Source organism: Lethenteron reissneri, chromosome 33 (assembly GCF_015708825.2).
Source record: "Lethenteron reissneri isolate LAM-NWPU_2019-01 chromosome 33, ASM1570882v1, whole genome shotgun sequence".
Classification (NCBI taxonomy): domain Eukaryota; kingdom Metazoa; phylum Chordata; class Hyperoartia; order Petromyzontiformes; family Petromyzontidae; genus Lethenteron; species Lethenteron reissneri.
In genome coordinates, this window is record NC_083811.1 from 3,262,073 (window position 1) to 3,277,537 (window position 15,465).

Below are 15,465 nucleotides of genomic sequence, written 5' to 3' on the forward strand. Positions count from 1 at the left end.
ACAGACAAAAAAAGACTGTTTAAAAACATCCGAGAACGCCACGTTTTTTTTACACGGCCAATGAAGGTTCACAAAAGTGCAGCTGGAATTCCTCCAGACAGATGAATGTGGGCATATATGTGGGCATGCATGGGGAATAGTAGCGTATTGAGTTTCGCATTGCTGCGACAAACCCGGCGTCCCAAGTTCGATTCCTGCCAACATCTGACATTTGTGGTGATAATCTGAAATAGTTCTGGGCCTCCTGAAGGTCGATTCAATTGTAAGCAAGTACCTGGTTTGTCATGTATATAGCAATACTAGCACAATAAAGGCAGCACGGTGTGATGCTGGCAAATACCAACCTCTAGCATACCGTTTCACGGTTCATGCGTGGCTCGCTAACAGCGCTTGCCACAACAGCTAGATGGGAGGGGGGTATTTGTGCGCGTGTGTGGAGGTGCATGTGTGTGTGTATCGGGTGAGCGCAGGTGCCTATGCGCGTGCAAGGGGGTGTTGCGCACATGCCGGAGTTGACGCTCGCACTCCTGCGCAGAAATCTGACAGCTCCGCCGGTAATGAGACGGCAGAGCAGAAGGAATTGCAATGGGAAGGTCCGCAGGTCAAATCCTTGCCTGCCTAAATGAAGGTAGACTATTACAGTGACTGCCCAAATTATTTGAGCAGTAATGGTGGTTTGGTACAATATAGGCCAAGCACTCTCCCCTTATTTGGCTAAATATATTTCCGTGAACGCCAATTACTAAAAGACAATTGGTAAGCGAACGCAGCAGACTGAAAGTAACCACGTTACATTTAGAAAGCGCCCATAGCTTTCACCCCTGGGTTCCTGAACGTTGAGATTAATAAACAATTAGAGACAAAAACAATACAGTCAATTAGGCATCTTAAAACCACCCAATCACACACTTTAAACTATAGCAACAAAACAAGACGGCCTTAGATTTCATGTATGATCAATAATTCTCTTTCAGCAAATAGAATTGCTGCAGACTTTTTGGAAAGCCCCCTACAAAATTCTGTTTGACTGAAAGATATAAGGGAAATGAAGCCAGCGTACGATTTTAAACAGTGCTCATTTCTTCAGCACATTGCAAGCGATGTGTCCGATTCTCAAGCTCTAATGAGCTCTCGTGGCACTGATATCGGAACCACCACACGGCCCTCACCTTGACAGCCATCAGTGGGCGTTCCGCTTCACGGAGAGTGATATTTCTCTGCCCTAATGACAAGTGTGGCATGCAGACTTGGCCAATGAACCGGCTTCTCAAATCAATAAACCTTTGTTAATCCCCACATGGCCCAAACAGCCTTCATTTATCAATGGCAACAAATATGTTAAAGGGATGAAGCCCCCCACCCCTATCTCTCTCTCCTCAACCCTGGCTGAGTGCACAAGAAAAACAACCCTGGAGGAGAGCCTTGGATTTTCACCAAGAGATGGTTATGGGGGGGAGAAGTTTCAAAATGCAAATTTAGCATCAGCAGCAATGGCAGAAGACATTATTGATAAGATCATCTATCTTGGGAAATGTAAAATTGGTGTTTTCAGATTCAGTTACAACATTATATATTTGTGGATAAAAAGAAAGACAAAGCAGCCTCCACAGAAACGGTGTCCTTGGGGACAAATTCATGTTCTGGTAAATAAATGGAATTCCACATAAAAATAAGAACATAGAGGTCAGGGTATCCGTCTTTTACAGAAACAAATTGCAGCCAAACTTGGCTGTTAAATGGAATTTAAATGTCAGCCTCGGCAAACCGCCCATGCGCGCCGCACCCCACTGCGCGCGCGCGCACACGCTCGCACGCCGACTCGCCACAACAAAACAAAATGAACGTCCCATATTCACGACATTACCCATTCTAACCGGCGAGTCGATGTTCCTCAATGCAATTAAACGTGCGGCTACGCGACATTCCCGAGGCGCGTGTGACACGCGAGAGGCACGCGAAAGCAGGAGCAAGGTCCGGCCCCGACAAACCCCAGGATCGGGACACATCGCCGGGCTTGCAAAGGGCACCCCCACCCCTCCCCCGCAACCGCGCAAGCCCAAGCACAGCGAGCGCCATCGATTACGGCTCGCCCTTTTACGGCTATTGATCCGCTGTTACTGGTCTTCATGAGCACGTGGAGCATCCCCACCTTACTTTCCAATTTCCCCCTTAATGCGAGTCAGCAGGCGGCATTCGGGTCACTGCTGGGCGCTCGGCACGGCGGGATAAATGGGCAAGCGAAGAGTGACTGGTGCACACGCGCACGTGCAGAGCCGCACGCGCCATCTTTGTAAAAACAAACTGAGCGCAAGCAGGTGGTTAACTTGGCAGCACTGTCTGGTTTGCACTTTAAAGGTGAAGAGTTCAATTGCAGCTTGCTCAAACACACACGGGATGACGTTTACAGAGAGATTAAGGCCACATTAGCCATGTCCGGGGTCAAGCACGCATTGAAAAGTATTCTGGCAATTGCAAAAGCTTAACCAGGTTTTGGCAATTTGCAAGGGGCAAATGAAGCGAAACCAAGATGTGCACTTTATTAGCATTTGGTGAGAAAAAATAAGTTGGCAAAAATGACTCATTCTTCTGGTCCTTAAAAGTCTTTGGGGCTTTGTCTTCACTGCTGACCTTAAGGGGCCAAGTGGGGTGGGCTGCTTGAACAGGCTGGGGCAAAGGGTACTCCAGAGATACAAACATTCCCTTCGAAACAGGCGACCAGTCACATAATTTGTCCACCCATCTCACAGTTCTCAAGGGAACTCATTTATTAAATGCATGTCAACCATGGCGGTATTTGTGAAAAAACAAAGATCCCATCACCGTTAATGATTTCACCCTCCACCAAAGTATAGCGGAAGAACAATTTCAAGATTGCGTTTGCATTACCCTATGCTGCTGGGTTCAGTGGTCTGGGAAGGGAAGCCATGGCTATGTAACCGATGTAAAATAGGTTGTGGAAGAGAGGAGCATTTTATGTCGTGCACTAATTTATAGTTTATAACACTTGTAAATGTGGACAAGGCAAATTCAATTGGAACTGATTTAGGTTTAACATTAAATAAGCATTTTTCATGTAATGCATTTTAAATTTAACAACGAGAACCACTTACATGCTGGTATCTTTTTGCCTTCATTCCAGGACACTCGTATAAAATATGAAAACGCTTTTAAATATAAAAATTTCTGCAAATCTCTTGAGCGGCGAGAGAACATGAAAACTTTCCTCTGTAAAACGACAAATAATTTCCCGAAGCCTTACCTGCGCTAACACCAGCCACCTGCCTTGAACGGAAAAAAAAGTAAAATCTGTCATAATTAAACTCGGGTAATTCAGTGCCAGACAGTAATAGATACCCCCCTACACCCCCCCCCAAAACATCATGCTCCATCTTCACTATGCTCCACCACTGACGACCGCTGCAGCAGTTTGCCAAGCGGGACACTGACCCAAGCAGACACCCAAAGGACAAAGCAGATGGATGTGCCCCACACGCCACACGCAGCTCTCCCACACGGCGGCAGTAAACTCAACCAACCGTACCCCACGTGCACACATTGGTTCATAATTCTTAATTGCCATGCCAAATCTAGTGTGCACCCATAGAAAACTGTGCCGGGCGTTGATAGAAAACACCACCCTGGCACGGCTCTCGGTAACTCCGCAGAAAAGTCAGGGTTTTGAGTCTGTGTGTGTGTGTTTTGTGTGTGCGCAGTTGGAAGAGTAATATAAAATCTCCATAAACAAAAAATATGTGGATTGCCATGACTCAACTGCTGTAAAAAGTTGGGGAGACCCTTGACACACGAGAATTTATTTGAAAGCACTTTGGAACGTTTGTTTTATAACCCACACACCTGGCTAACCCCCCTCTCTCACCTTGGGAAATGAATGTGAATCCAACACAAGTGGCTCCGGCTCCCCAGTATGCTGATAATTATCTCTTGAGTAGAAGGCAACCCAACAAAAGACCTCGGCCTAACAAGAGCTCAAGAGTGAAGACTGTTAAAAAAACAATCCACATGCATTGTTAAGAAGGCTCGAGCAATCACACAGGTTGATAAGTTGAATAAAATATTTTAATGATATTTTAATTTTACCAGGTAAGGCCCACTGAGCTATATAGCTCTTTTCAGAAGTGACCTGGCTGCAATGACAGCTCAATGAATGGTTTGTTACATGAACTTTAAAGCAGCCCAATACTCTAAAAAGCATGTTTCTAAATGTGGAGGGAAGAATCCATGTGAGTAGGGGAGAGAACATCCAAACTCCAAATATACACAATTGGAGTAAACACAAAAATCATCGCCCCCGTCTAGAAAATATTTGCAGAAACCTCCTTAAAAAATAGTCAAGAGACTCAATGAGACTTTTCTTGGTAAACAAGATTAGAAATAATAATAAAGCTAACAGAATATTTATTTTAAAAATCTCTCTTGAAGAACGCAAGGAAAACTGCTTGCACAATTTATAACCCGATCCTATTGCCATATAGGCAACACAAATCCATCCAAAAATAATCTGGATGAGTTAACGGTGTCAGCGTGGTGTCCGTGAGCCAGGACTGATACAACGCAAGAACATGTGGAGGGAGTATGCCCACACCATTTTCAATGCTGTTCAGCATTGAATGTGCTGGGGTCACCGAATGCACCGGCCCTCCGTGCTGCGATTGTCACGGTGTGACCGCCCACCATTGCCCAATGCCATCAAGCGCAAGCCTCCTCTTAAGAGGTCTGTGCAGACCCATGCCAGCACTTTTAGGTTGCCACAGCAATGGGGTCCAGGATTTCGCTGCACCACATTAGTCCCGTCGCCTCTCGCATCGCCAGCACTTTCATCCTGCCCAAAGAGGATTCTAGAGTGTACAGTGGCTGGAAAAGGGAGCCACTTAACCCAGAGATATACAGAAACACACGTATTTTCACATAAAAAGACAAAGATTCTCCCCCCCCCCCCCCAACCTCTTTCGCAAGCAAGACTGAGGGCAAGTACTTTGAGGAAAGCACAGTCCATGGAGTGGGTAGTGGGGCCACCACAACACCCTGCCACCTTTGTCTCCCAGTGTTTACACATCGCTGCAGATATTTTAAGGCTGCGTCGACCTAGGGGAGGCCCAGGAATATTTCAGATAATCGCCACTGTTTAATGGTCGTAAGCAGGAGTTGAACCCAGGTCGCTGGGTTCGTACCACAGTGCACTAACTACGACACCACCACTCCCCCACTTTCACATACTCGGGCACGCAATGTAGTATTTGTGAAGCTGACTATTCTCGTGAATGCTACATCTGATTGAAAACATTATGAATTGGACGCTTCATAGCGTAGCTAAATTCCACACAGAACCATCAATGCTTGCACGCGAAACTTTCACGCTTGCTTGAGAATAGCATTAAGATCTTCAAGACGTTGCTGGAGAAGACTTCTATTATTGGCACGGTAACCATGGTTTTTAAAATAATGTTGCTTGCAAACGATCATTGCTCTTCATGGTGAATGTTATTGCAGACAAAAAAAATAACACCTGCCAGAATTTACAGCTCTTATTATCTTCATGTACAGTGGATGTGTATATATATTTCATAAGTTACTGCCAATGATAATCCATGAATAAAATGCAAATTAGTAAATTATTTTCTTGTTAGCCTATTTTAGCATCTTCACTATTACGTGCTGCCCTCTTGTGTTGGTATTAACAGACAGCCCAATTTCTAAATACATTTACGAGGAGCAGAATATTTCGCTCCAAAAATCTTGGTAATGTTAAGACTTGAACACACTGACCAAAGCTAAATTGAGAAAATATGCTCCCAAGAGAAAAAAGTCCCTATTGACAATTGCTACGATTTTATCACCACTTTTTATCTTCTTTCACTCACTCATTGGCATCTGTGATATCTTGTACATTTTGAGAGCCTATCTCAAGGGATAAAAGATTGCCAGAATGACCGTGGGAAATCTCATCACGATGACTTTTCGGAAATAAAAACGAATTGATGGTACTTAGAACACCGACTGATGCTTGGCAAATGTAAACTAATAATCCAAGGTTTCCAAAACAAAAAACACAATCTATTATTAATGAAGAACCTTTGAGGTTTCGTCGCAATAACTGAGAATGTGTCTCAAGAACTACATGAAATCCAACTTAGGTGGGGGGGGGGGGGGGGGGGTTAGGCACAACTTCAAACAAATTTCACGCCAGTGTCATAACACGTCATCATAATATATCATCTCCAAAGTTTAACACACTCTTCCCAATACTTCAATGACTTTTCCAGAGAGCACAATGTCAACATTCGCCATCTTTTAAGCTGAAAATTCAAGGGGTGCGCAGTTGTGTGTCGTGCACCCTATGATCTCCATGTTGGACTACATTGGTAGGTAGCCAGCCAGCCAGAGACATATGAACAAAAAAACTGTAATTGCATAGTGACAAATGCATTTAAAGAAAAGTTGATGAAATACATTTTCCTTCAAAAGCAAAAAATATAAACCAATGCCAACCATCCAAAGCAGTGAAAAGTTGTTGCTCTATAAATGTAAAATCTTGCAAAGAAGTGCATAATTATATAACGCTAAACTACACACATACATAATAATGGTGCGTGCATACACGTTGTATGCAGTCGAGGATGTACATTAAAATTACAAACACTCGTGTGGAAACCACCCGAGATGGCAGCCGTAATTGATTTGTGGTCAAGCACCCATGGGGACCTGTGAAAATCATTTTTTTGAGGCCATCACACGAGATCCTGCTTGCCTCAATATCGCTGCAGCCAGAGCAATATAAACACGGTTTATTGCAAGTGCTGCAAGCCTGAACTCCCACAGAGGGCAAAAACAAACAAAAGCACCCAGCAAATGCTGAAAGATTACAATCTTTCATTTAGATACTTAAAATACCAATAATGTCACACAGAATGCACCTGATCTCGCAACCTAAGCAGGCCTGAGCCTGAATAGTGCTTGAGATGGGCGATCACCCAGCAGCAAGCCAGGCTGCAATTGGTGGCACGGAGCTGTGCTATGTGGCAGTCAGCAGTGCATTCAAATCCATTGCTATACTGTACTTCTATGCTCCTGCGGCTCAGCTCACTACCCACGCTCCAGAGACATGACTATCCTTAGCAGAAGAATGCCAAATTGGACGAAGGAAAATTCTTGGTCGGTCATGACAGAGACGTTTAGAAGAGGATCTTTAAGGCATCAACTCAAAGGCAGGAAAGTGCATGAATTGTAAGTATTGATGCTCGTGTGAACGGGAGCAAAGATTTCCATCTGGGCACATACATAGAAGTATGGAGTGAAGTGTATATGTATGGGGCTCAATTACCACCAAATTAGGACAGAAAGAACTTATAGCTGCCAGGAAGATGAACAAACCCACAGTTATTTGGGCACATCAATAGATCCAACAAACCAAACCCATCCACAACAAGGCAATATCGAAGGTACTAGAAACAGAGGGAGCGCCAAAGGAAAACTGAGTACAAAATACATTCTAGTCTGTTTACATTACAGCACAATAGTTACCTTCTATCTATCTAATGCTTCTGTAACTTAATTTTCTAACTGTATTATGATCAGTCTAAAAATAATCTGCCCACGGCCGACTTATGCAAGAGGAAAGGGGCCATCCATTTAATATGTACGCATGAAGGGGGGAGTTAACCCAAATGTGTCCGCTTGCGTATGGGGGGGTCTACTCACAATGTACGTAAGCAGAGGAAACGGGGGGGGGGGGGGGGGGAAGCCTCGATAATAATTTATCTAAATTGGCCTTCAAATGATGAGTTAGATAGTCCGGCGGTGGACTGTTTGCTTAAACACGTTAATATTATTAATCCTTGATCGTTTCTGCGTGGATTAAATACCAGTTGTTCTATAGGATTTTGAGGGGGGGTGCGTCAGGCGTACGTAAGCCGGTGGGGGGGGGGGGGGGGTAAAAAGTATGTGTGCGTACAAGGAGAGGGGAGAGGGGTAAAATTTTGACATATTTTTGCATACGTACTAAATGGATGGCCCCAAATGTATTATTTAATAGTGATTTATGTTCGTGCGACATTTCCAATTTCTCACGTGACAGTTGCGTTTGTTCCGATTTCTCATTCCTTCACTGGTGTACTTTATTTGCTTTGTATTTGTTATGTTGGCGACCAAGATCACTAAAGCATATCAATACAATCCTTGGTCTCTGAGTTCTCACCTGATTAAATAACCACCCCCCCCCTGACCCCCCCAGTAACTTGAAACTCGACTTGGATTCAGATCCTTGGCACTGCAGTCGGCTGCTGATCGGCAAGGCCGAGGACCGTGCGGGGGGGGGGGGGGTGCAGTTGAAAGGGGAGATCGCGACCAGAGCTGCCCAACACGCGCAGTGCCCCCCCCAATGACCTCGTCGTTTAAACCGGGCATGGGAGACGGATGAACGCAAGCAACATCGGGATTCTGCTGAATCTCGCTCCTGCGTAGCGGCGTCTTTACCTGCGAGCACGCGGTTGACGGAAGCGTGGGTTGCGAGGCCCGGCTGCCCCCGCTCGTGAAAGATGCCCGCGTAAGGTAAGTAGTCCGGCAACAGGAACCGCCTGCACAGCACAACACAGCAGAGACGAAACAAAGTTTTTATAGCACCTGCATTTAAAAACTCAATCCAACTCCAGGGAGAAGAGAATGGTGGGTAAAGATCATCCTGTCACAGTGGATCACATGAACTCACAGCGTCTCACCAAAAGATGTATAGCCTTTAACAGACTTTTGCGTCGAGTGATAGGTAGCGAGCACCTATGAATGCCGGCACACAAAAGGGGGTGGGTGGCCAGCACCACGCTCAGCCACATTTGTCTCCCAAGTGGCGATATTAACACATCGCACCAGGTGCTCCGTTTAGGCTGAGTCGACCTAGGGGAGGCCCAGGACCAGTTTAGATATTTGTTAGTGGTGTTGGCTGTGAGCGGGAATTTAACTCGGGTCGCCAGGTTTGCAGCGCAGCACGCTAGCCACTGCGCCACCGCTCCCCATACCACACTCTATATATACATACACACACGATGTTTCTGTGATACTGCATTGGTCGTGGAACACAAGCAAAAATAACAAAAACATTAGTCAATAATACTACCCTAAGAGAGTGACCTCTCTGCTTTGGAGGGCCATTTCTTGAAAATGTCACCTTTTGTATTTTTGTTCCTTTTAGGACAGGGTTATTGGTAAATATGTTCTAGCTTTTTGATATTTATCACAATATGCATGCGCTACACCACCTATAGCATATATCCATACACACACATGAAGCAGATGCCTGACGGATGCATGTTTATTCTGGGATAGTGTGCAAGGCTTTATAAATGCCCAGAGCAAAACATTTTTAATTACGTGCAAGATTCGGCTGTTCGTGCGCCTGAAACAGGTGTTCACATTCAGAATTTGGTGAGGCCGGCAGTAACACAGCCACAGGCTCAAACCAAGCAGTTCCCTGGATTTAGTCATTGACCGAAATAATTTGCTCTAACAGATGGAACTGACTCATGTCCCAAGCCAGCATCACGCAATGCAGTTGCAGAAGCGCTAACAGCCTCGGTGGGATACACGTAGGTGTTGATGGAGTGTTTGTCTCGACTATTAAAACGAATGTGTCATGCCTTAAGCCCGTGGTGAGGAACAAACGAGTATCCCTCTGACTCTCATGAATTACCCACACTTTGGACCGACAAACAGCCCACTAATAATCCCACTATAAAACAGGGCTTTAAATACGACGGCTAATAAAATGAACATATATATACGGACAATGAACTTTACAAGGTGACAAATAAAACAGACAACGCTTCCAATTGAACGACAAAGTTAACCACTTAACCACCTATGAAACAGTGGAAACATTTTTAAAGAGGCCGGTATGTTTGGTAAAGAGACTTAACTGTCAATAAGACAATACACTGAGGCGCTGCAAGAAGTCGATAAACCCAATCAAAGCTCGCGGCAAACCCGGCCAATCCGCAGTCGTTGGAGGCCAAGTGGTTATGCACTTTCAGAGCCAACGCAGGGACGCGTCAGCCCCTGCGCCTTATCGGATGTCGAGGTGTATTTACAGTCACGACACCAAGCTCAGGGGACACAGGGACTGTGACTCAGTGCCTCCATCTCAGTTAATTTTCCCCACTCGCTGCGGAGACCTCCCGGTGCCTACTCCATCGGGGTTCACGTGCTGCTGGCGCAATGGCTGGAAGCTCGCATCCGGCAACACAAATGCACCGGTTGGAGTCCCACGCCCGACGCTTCCATAGCATCTCCCGATGTGCAATAAATGTTCTTCTTGGTTCTTTCGGTAAAGTCACGTAAAATGGAAATAATAAAATAATAAAACATAATTAAATAATTCTCACGACGTTTATTATGTTTTATTTTTATTATTTTATTATTTCCATTCTACGTGACTTTACCGAAAGAACCAAGAAGATGAATCCCTGCAGTCACGAAAGCTTTAAATCGAAAAGTGCAATAAATGCTTAGTCTACAGCCAAATCCCCCCACAAAATGGAAATTACACACGCTCGCTGGTGTAAATGCTAAGCACCCCGCTCTTAAAAACTGTAAGCCACTGCTGTGTTAATGCAAAGAAGTCTTTGTCTTCAGTGTCTAAATATCCCACAAGAGGGCAATGCGGTGATTATAGTTTAAAAGACGTTCAACTAAACACTCTTTATGAAAGCACTCATCGCCACATAGCCTTAATAACAAAACAAGCTTCCCTGGCATTGGTGCAGTATTTGCAGTTGCTTTAAAAAACACACAAATACACACATTTCGGCTATGGAAGCGGCATCGGAAAGGTCTACCATCAACTTTGGCGACTGAAACATTGCGGACATATAAAGCAACGTTTGGCTCCTTAAAATAGTTGCGTAAAGATACGTGATGCAGCAGTTATTTTGTTATGTAAGCTTGCCAAAGAAGTTAATCAGCAGGTCTCGACATCATTGTGGGGCGCTGTCCCCAGTCAAAGAGCGTGACTGAATTTTACGGCTTTCCATAAAGCATCGTGACGGTGGTGGGGGCCTGGTGATGATACGCTGGCGATTGCGGCGGGCTCCACCTCGGGCCGTTCTAACAAATGACCTGTCGGAGGTAACGTCATGCGCGGAGGCTCGCCTGTATAAATGGCAGGGCTTAATCTCTAAGGTAATCTGACAAATGCACTTCCGCCAGCTGGTCCCCTCACCTTCCTCAACAAACCCATACAACCTCCACACTGCTGTGGCACGTATAGGTGAGCGCAATAAAAAACAAGTATAACCCGTAAAAACAAAGTTTTTAACTATAAATCCTTTATATGCGTGGCGGCTAGAGTCCTCTCGTCCTCTGGCTTGAGATGGCTGCCACCTATGGGTCAGATGATTGTCTGCCACCATTAAGCAATTGGTAATTAAATATTTAATTTGTTTTCCCTAAACAGTGTAAAATTTTTGATTTTTTTTTCACGAAAATTAATTGTCACGCACAACGAGTCTGTGTGGAAAATGTCGGCTCGATTGGATCACGGGAAGTGGGTTAAAAAACGACCGAAATATTTGCACGGTCCTAAGCAAGCACGCAAGCAAGCAAGCACGCAAGCAAGCAAGCAAGCACGCGAACTTAATATAAAGGATTTAAAAAACAATTATTCAGAGCACCTTCCTCAATCCACTGCTGGATGAAGGTCTCCCCCATGCCGGGTTTTGGCAATTACGATACTTCACCACGCTCATCAGTGTGGGTTGGTCGAGTGGGGAGCAGGGTAACAACCCACCACCGCTTCAAATATCACTTGCCACTGATATTAGCCATTGTCTGGAATCAAACTCAAGTCACAGGCTTCATAGCGTAGTGCACTAACCACCGTGCCACCACTCGCTCACTAAACTAAATTGTGTCTGCCTCAATGGAACTACACAAGGAACGGGAGGTGAAACGAATCACCTCCCTGGCACTTTTATGAATTTCCATGACACAATTAGATTTTGTTTTTACATTGTGGCGACTGTAGTGGCCTCTAGTGGCTGGAGGGGGCACATGATCCGATTGCATACATTTATGAATCTAAAAAAACATTGATTCTTCGACGTGTGGTTTAATGTTATTTGTTGGCTTACGAATCGATATTAATTGATGAATTGATGCAATGTTACTTACAACCCTACTAGGAACCCACCTGGGGCTTTACAGCTCAACATCAATTGACCAATCAAAGTGCTGCCCAAATGCCAATTCCTGTTCTTGAACTGAAGCACACGCTCGTGTTTTCTTTTTGTACGCAAAGATTGCAATGGCAAAATATGATTACAGGGCCAATTCAACCCACACAATGGAGAAACCTTGCACTCACATCACACTGCAACAATTTAGCATCTCATAATAACGGCAGATTTCACAGGACACGATGCTCTCGTGATTATAGCAAAGGCACAACCACCGATCATTACCGCTAGGAACATTGAGAAATTATACAGTTGCCGACATCACACACAAAAACGGCTTTCCTCGATTTACCATATTCAGTAGTGCCTTTATCGCATCGCGGCGGCGATTAAAATTCGCCGCACCGTTGTTTATTTATTAATATTCTAATTATCTGGCTGCATATTGAAATGTAATTAGTTTTACCACGCACGTTTTTGGGAACAATAGTCTTCCTCGGGAAGCGTTTATTTATCGTCTCACAAAATCCAATGGCCGTCTTTCACGGAGAACTAATCAGCAGCAGCATCATTGAGCATGTTACCCTTTGGCAGGACAGTGGATGTGTGTTTATTCTGGAGAAATGTGTAAAATGCGTCTCGTAAGATACACCCATGGAGAACTCCTAATCAGAAATTTGACACATCACACCTCTCCGATCACCCCGCTGGGGAACGGTAGTCTTAATCTTTCTTACCCCATCTCTCCCAGAGGCTAAAGCCATTTCGGCACCGTAATTAAATTAAAGCAAGAACATTTTTACTTGGTTATTGCAAAGTATGGCTCCAAAATCTCTAGCACCTGTTGTTTTTGGATCTTCTACCAAAAACAGGACGGAGGAAAAAGGCTACGCAGATCTGTTACTGTGATAGCCAACACGATGAGGAATGTTTCCTCTACATAGGTCTGAGATTTTGGGTCTTCACAACACGCAGTTATTTATTAATTCGGTGTTTAACACAACTGTACAAGAGCTGGCTACTACAGTTTTTAAATGTACATGTTGTAGATAACTTGGACAGCAGTCTTTGTGTACCAAAAAAACCAGGCCAAACATGGTTCTCAACAATATGTTGACAAAAACACATTGAAACTGATCCCTCTTTTTTGGCCAGACTAAATTATCGATTAACGATTCACCTGGAATGCACCTGAACCTGTCAGATCTCGGAAGGTAAGCAAGGTTTGAGTCTGGATATTGCAAGGATGGGCGGCCACCGTGCATAGCAGGAATTATATGCTGTTGGGCTACGTGGTGGTCCGACAGTGCAGAGAAATCCATTGTTGTACTGTACTTCTATTCCCCCTCATCTACGTATCCCCGCATTCACCAAGCAGCATGGACCAGCGTGGCGAGTTTTGGTCAAATAACCCCCACAATCTGCATGGCTGAGAGGAGGACCTCATACAGCAGTGGATGACACGGGGGCGTTACATGGACACATGTTCATACTATACTCTTTGGTTCTTCCGGTAAGCCACATGGGTAGAAATAAAACAAAATAAATCACTACACTATAATACCCTATTAACACTACTTCGGCTACCTTTGTTTTCAAAAACTTAAGTAAACTCTTGCTGATAACAGCTTCTCTTCACAAGGCAGCAGACATCGTGCACTTCGTAGCAGACATCTCGGCTGTCGCGATTTTCACCTGAAGACAGTGGCTTGTGTTGCTATCGAAACGTCGTGATTTGTTTTATTTCTACCTATGTGACTTATCGAAAGAACCAAAGAGTATGGATTCCTGCAGTCACGAAAGCTTCAAATCTAGTTTGTTCATATTTAGGCAATAGTTTCAATGGAGCCAGGCTCAGGAACGTTCGACTCCCATGTGCTGATGCTGATGCAGTTTTGACGGGCACTCTCGTTAGGGGCCCACATACAGGTGACGGTGATTAAAAGCACACCCCCTAAGCAGTAAATCCAGCTGTGCTTATATCCAAAGTGTGCTTGTAACAGAAGTTGCCTTTCACCTTCCCCGCCCCAAACCCCATTAGTAAAATGGAATATCATAAAGTGCCTATATCCAGCTTCTACTGCACATGAAATGTCACCAATGATAATGTGTACTTAGCAGGAGGAGGCAGGGTGGTGGGGGAGGAGGGGTTGCACCCCTTTACTTTATTATCTTTATTCAATCACAAAATACCTTGCTCAGTAATGACATGAATGCGGGACCATCAATGCCCGTGAAGTGACCCGACTTAAAATTCCGAAAATCAAACATCAAACCTGTGAAACAAACAAGATTCAGAGCATCCTTTTCGCAGTAAACGATGGAGGGGGGCCATCGCAGGGCAATGGACGGAGCGTGACCTGGCGCGGAGGAGTTTTCTCATCTCACCTGGGGGTGAAACGGCCGAGGGATGGCACAGGCAGGCGCGATCGGGGAGCAACACGCGGCCGTGATCGCTCGTTCCCGCCATCGCTAGAAGTGGGCCACACACACGGGGGAGAGGAATGGAGAGAGAGAGAGAGACGGAGGAGAACAAGGGAGATGGGTGGGGGCACACAAGGGAGAAGGGGTTGGACGATTGGGAGATGGATCGAATGGATGATGGAATTGGGGTGAAGATGGTGGGAGAACGAGGTAGGGGGGGAGAGGGGAACCAGGTGACTGGAGAAAAACGATCCAACACGTGTGTGTGTGTGTGTGAGCGTACAGCTATCTCGACCCACAGGGGTCAGCAGAGACAAAAATTATGTCTGCAGTCAAGCTGTAAGGCCATGAGATAAAGGCCAGCCGGCACACCGTATGTAGGACAAGACTAAATTGAACATAATTAAATAACAGCAAAATAACAAATCATACCCTGACATGTGCTTGTGGTCACGAATATTTTTGCTTTACCTAAACTTTAATGGCGTTAAATAACGCCCGTGGGGTTTTTCCTCTAACGCGTGCGCTTTTCCAAAAAGAAAAACCAGCAGCGCACGAAACAAAACCAACGAGTGCCGTTTACAATATTACTGTGTTTTATGAAACAGGATGACAAAGAAAACAAGTGGCAGGACTGTTCACACAAACCCACCGCACCGTTTTCTGAACTGATTAGCGAGCGCACAGGCACCACCAAACTGCGCCAGAGTTGTGCCGGCTCCCGCGGGGAGGACAAGGGACTACGGGGCAACCCCCCGGCACTGCCGAAACCCACCACGCGTACCCGCTACGCTGGGATAAATCAGGGCTGTTCACCATCATCCTCCGGGGAGGCGCTGTTCTCTCAAGCACCTTGTTTTTT

General features: G+C 45.2%; 1 protein-coding gene across 5 annotated transcripts in view; it reads right to left on the bottom strand.

Moving 5' to 3' along the window:
* LOC133350204 (activating molecule in BECN1-regulated autophagy protein 1A-like) overlaps positions 1-15,465 on the bottom strand; it is a 99,363-nt gene that overhangs the window by 45,733 nt on the left and 38,165 nt on the right. For all 5 annotated transcript variants that reach the window (XM_061564304.1, XM_061564303.1, XM_061564302.1 and 2 more), the window contains 2 exons: positions 14,568-14,651; positions 8,491-8,591 (listed from right to left, as the gene is read on the bottom strand). In XM_061564304.1, coding sequence (XP_061420288.1) covers positions 8,491-8,591; positions 14,568-14,651 — 185 coding nt within the window. The remainder of the gene's footprint in view (positions 1-8,490; positions 8,592-14,567; positions 14,652-15,465) is intronic.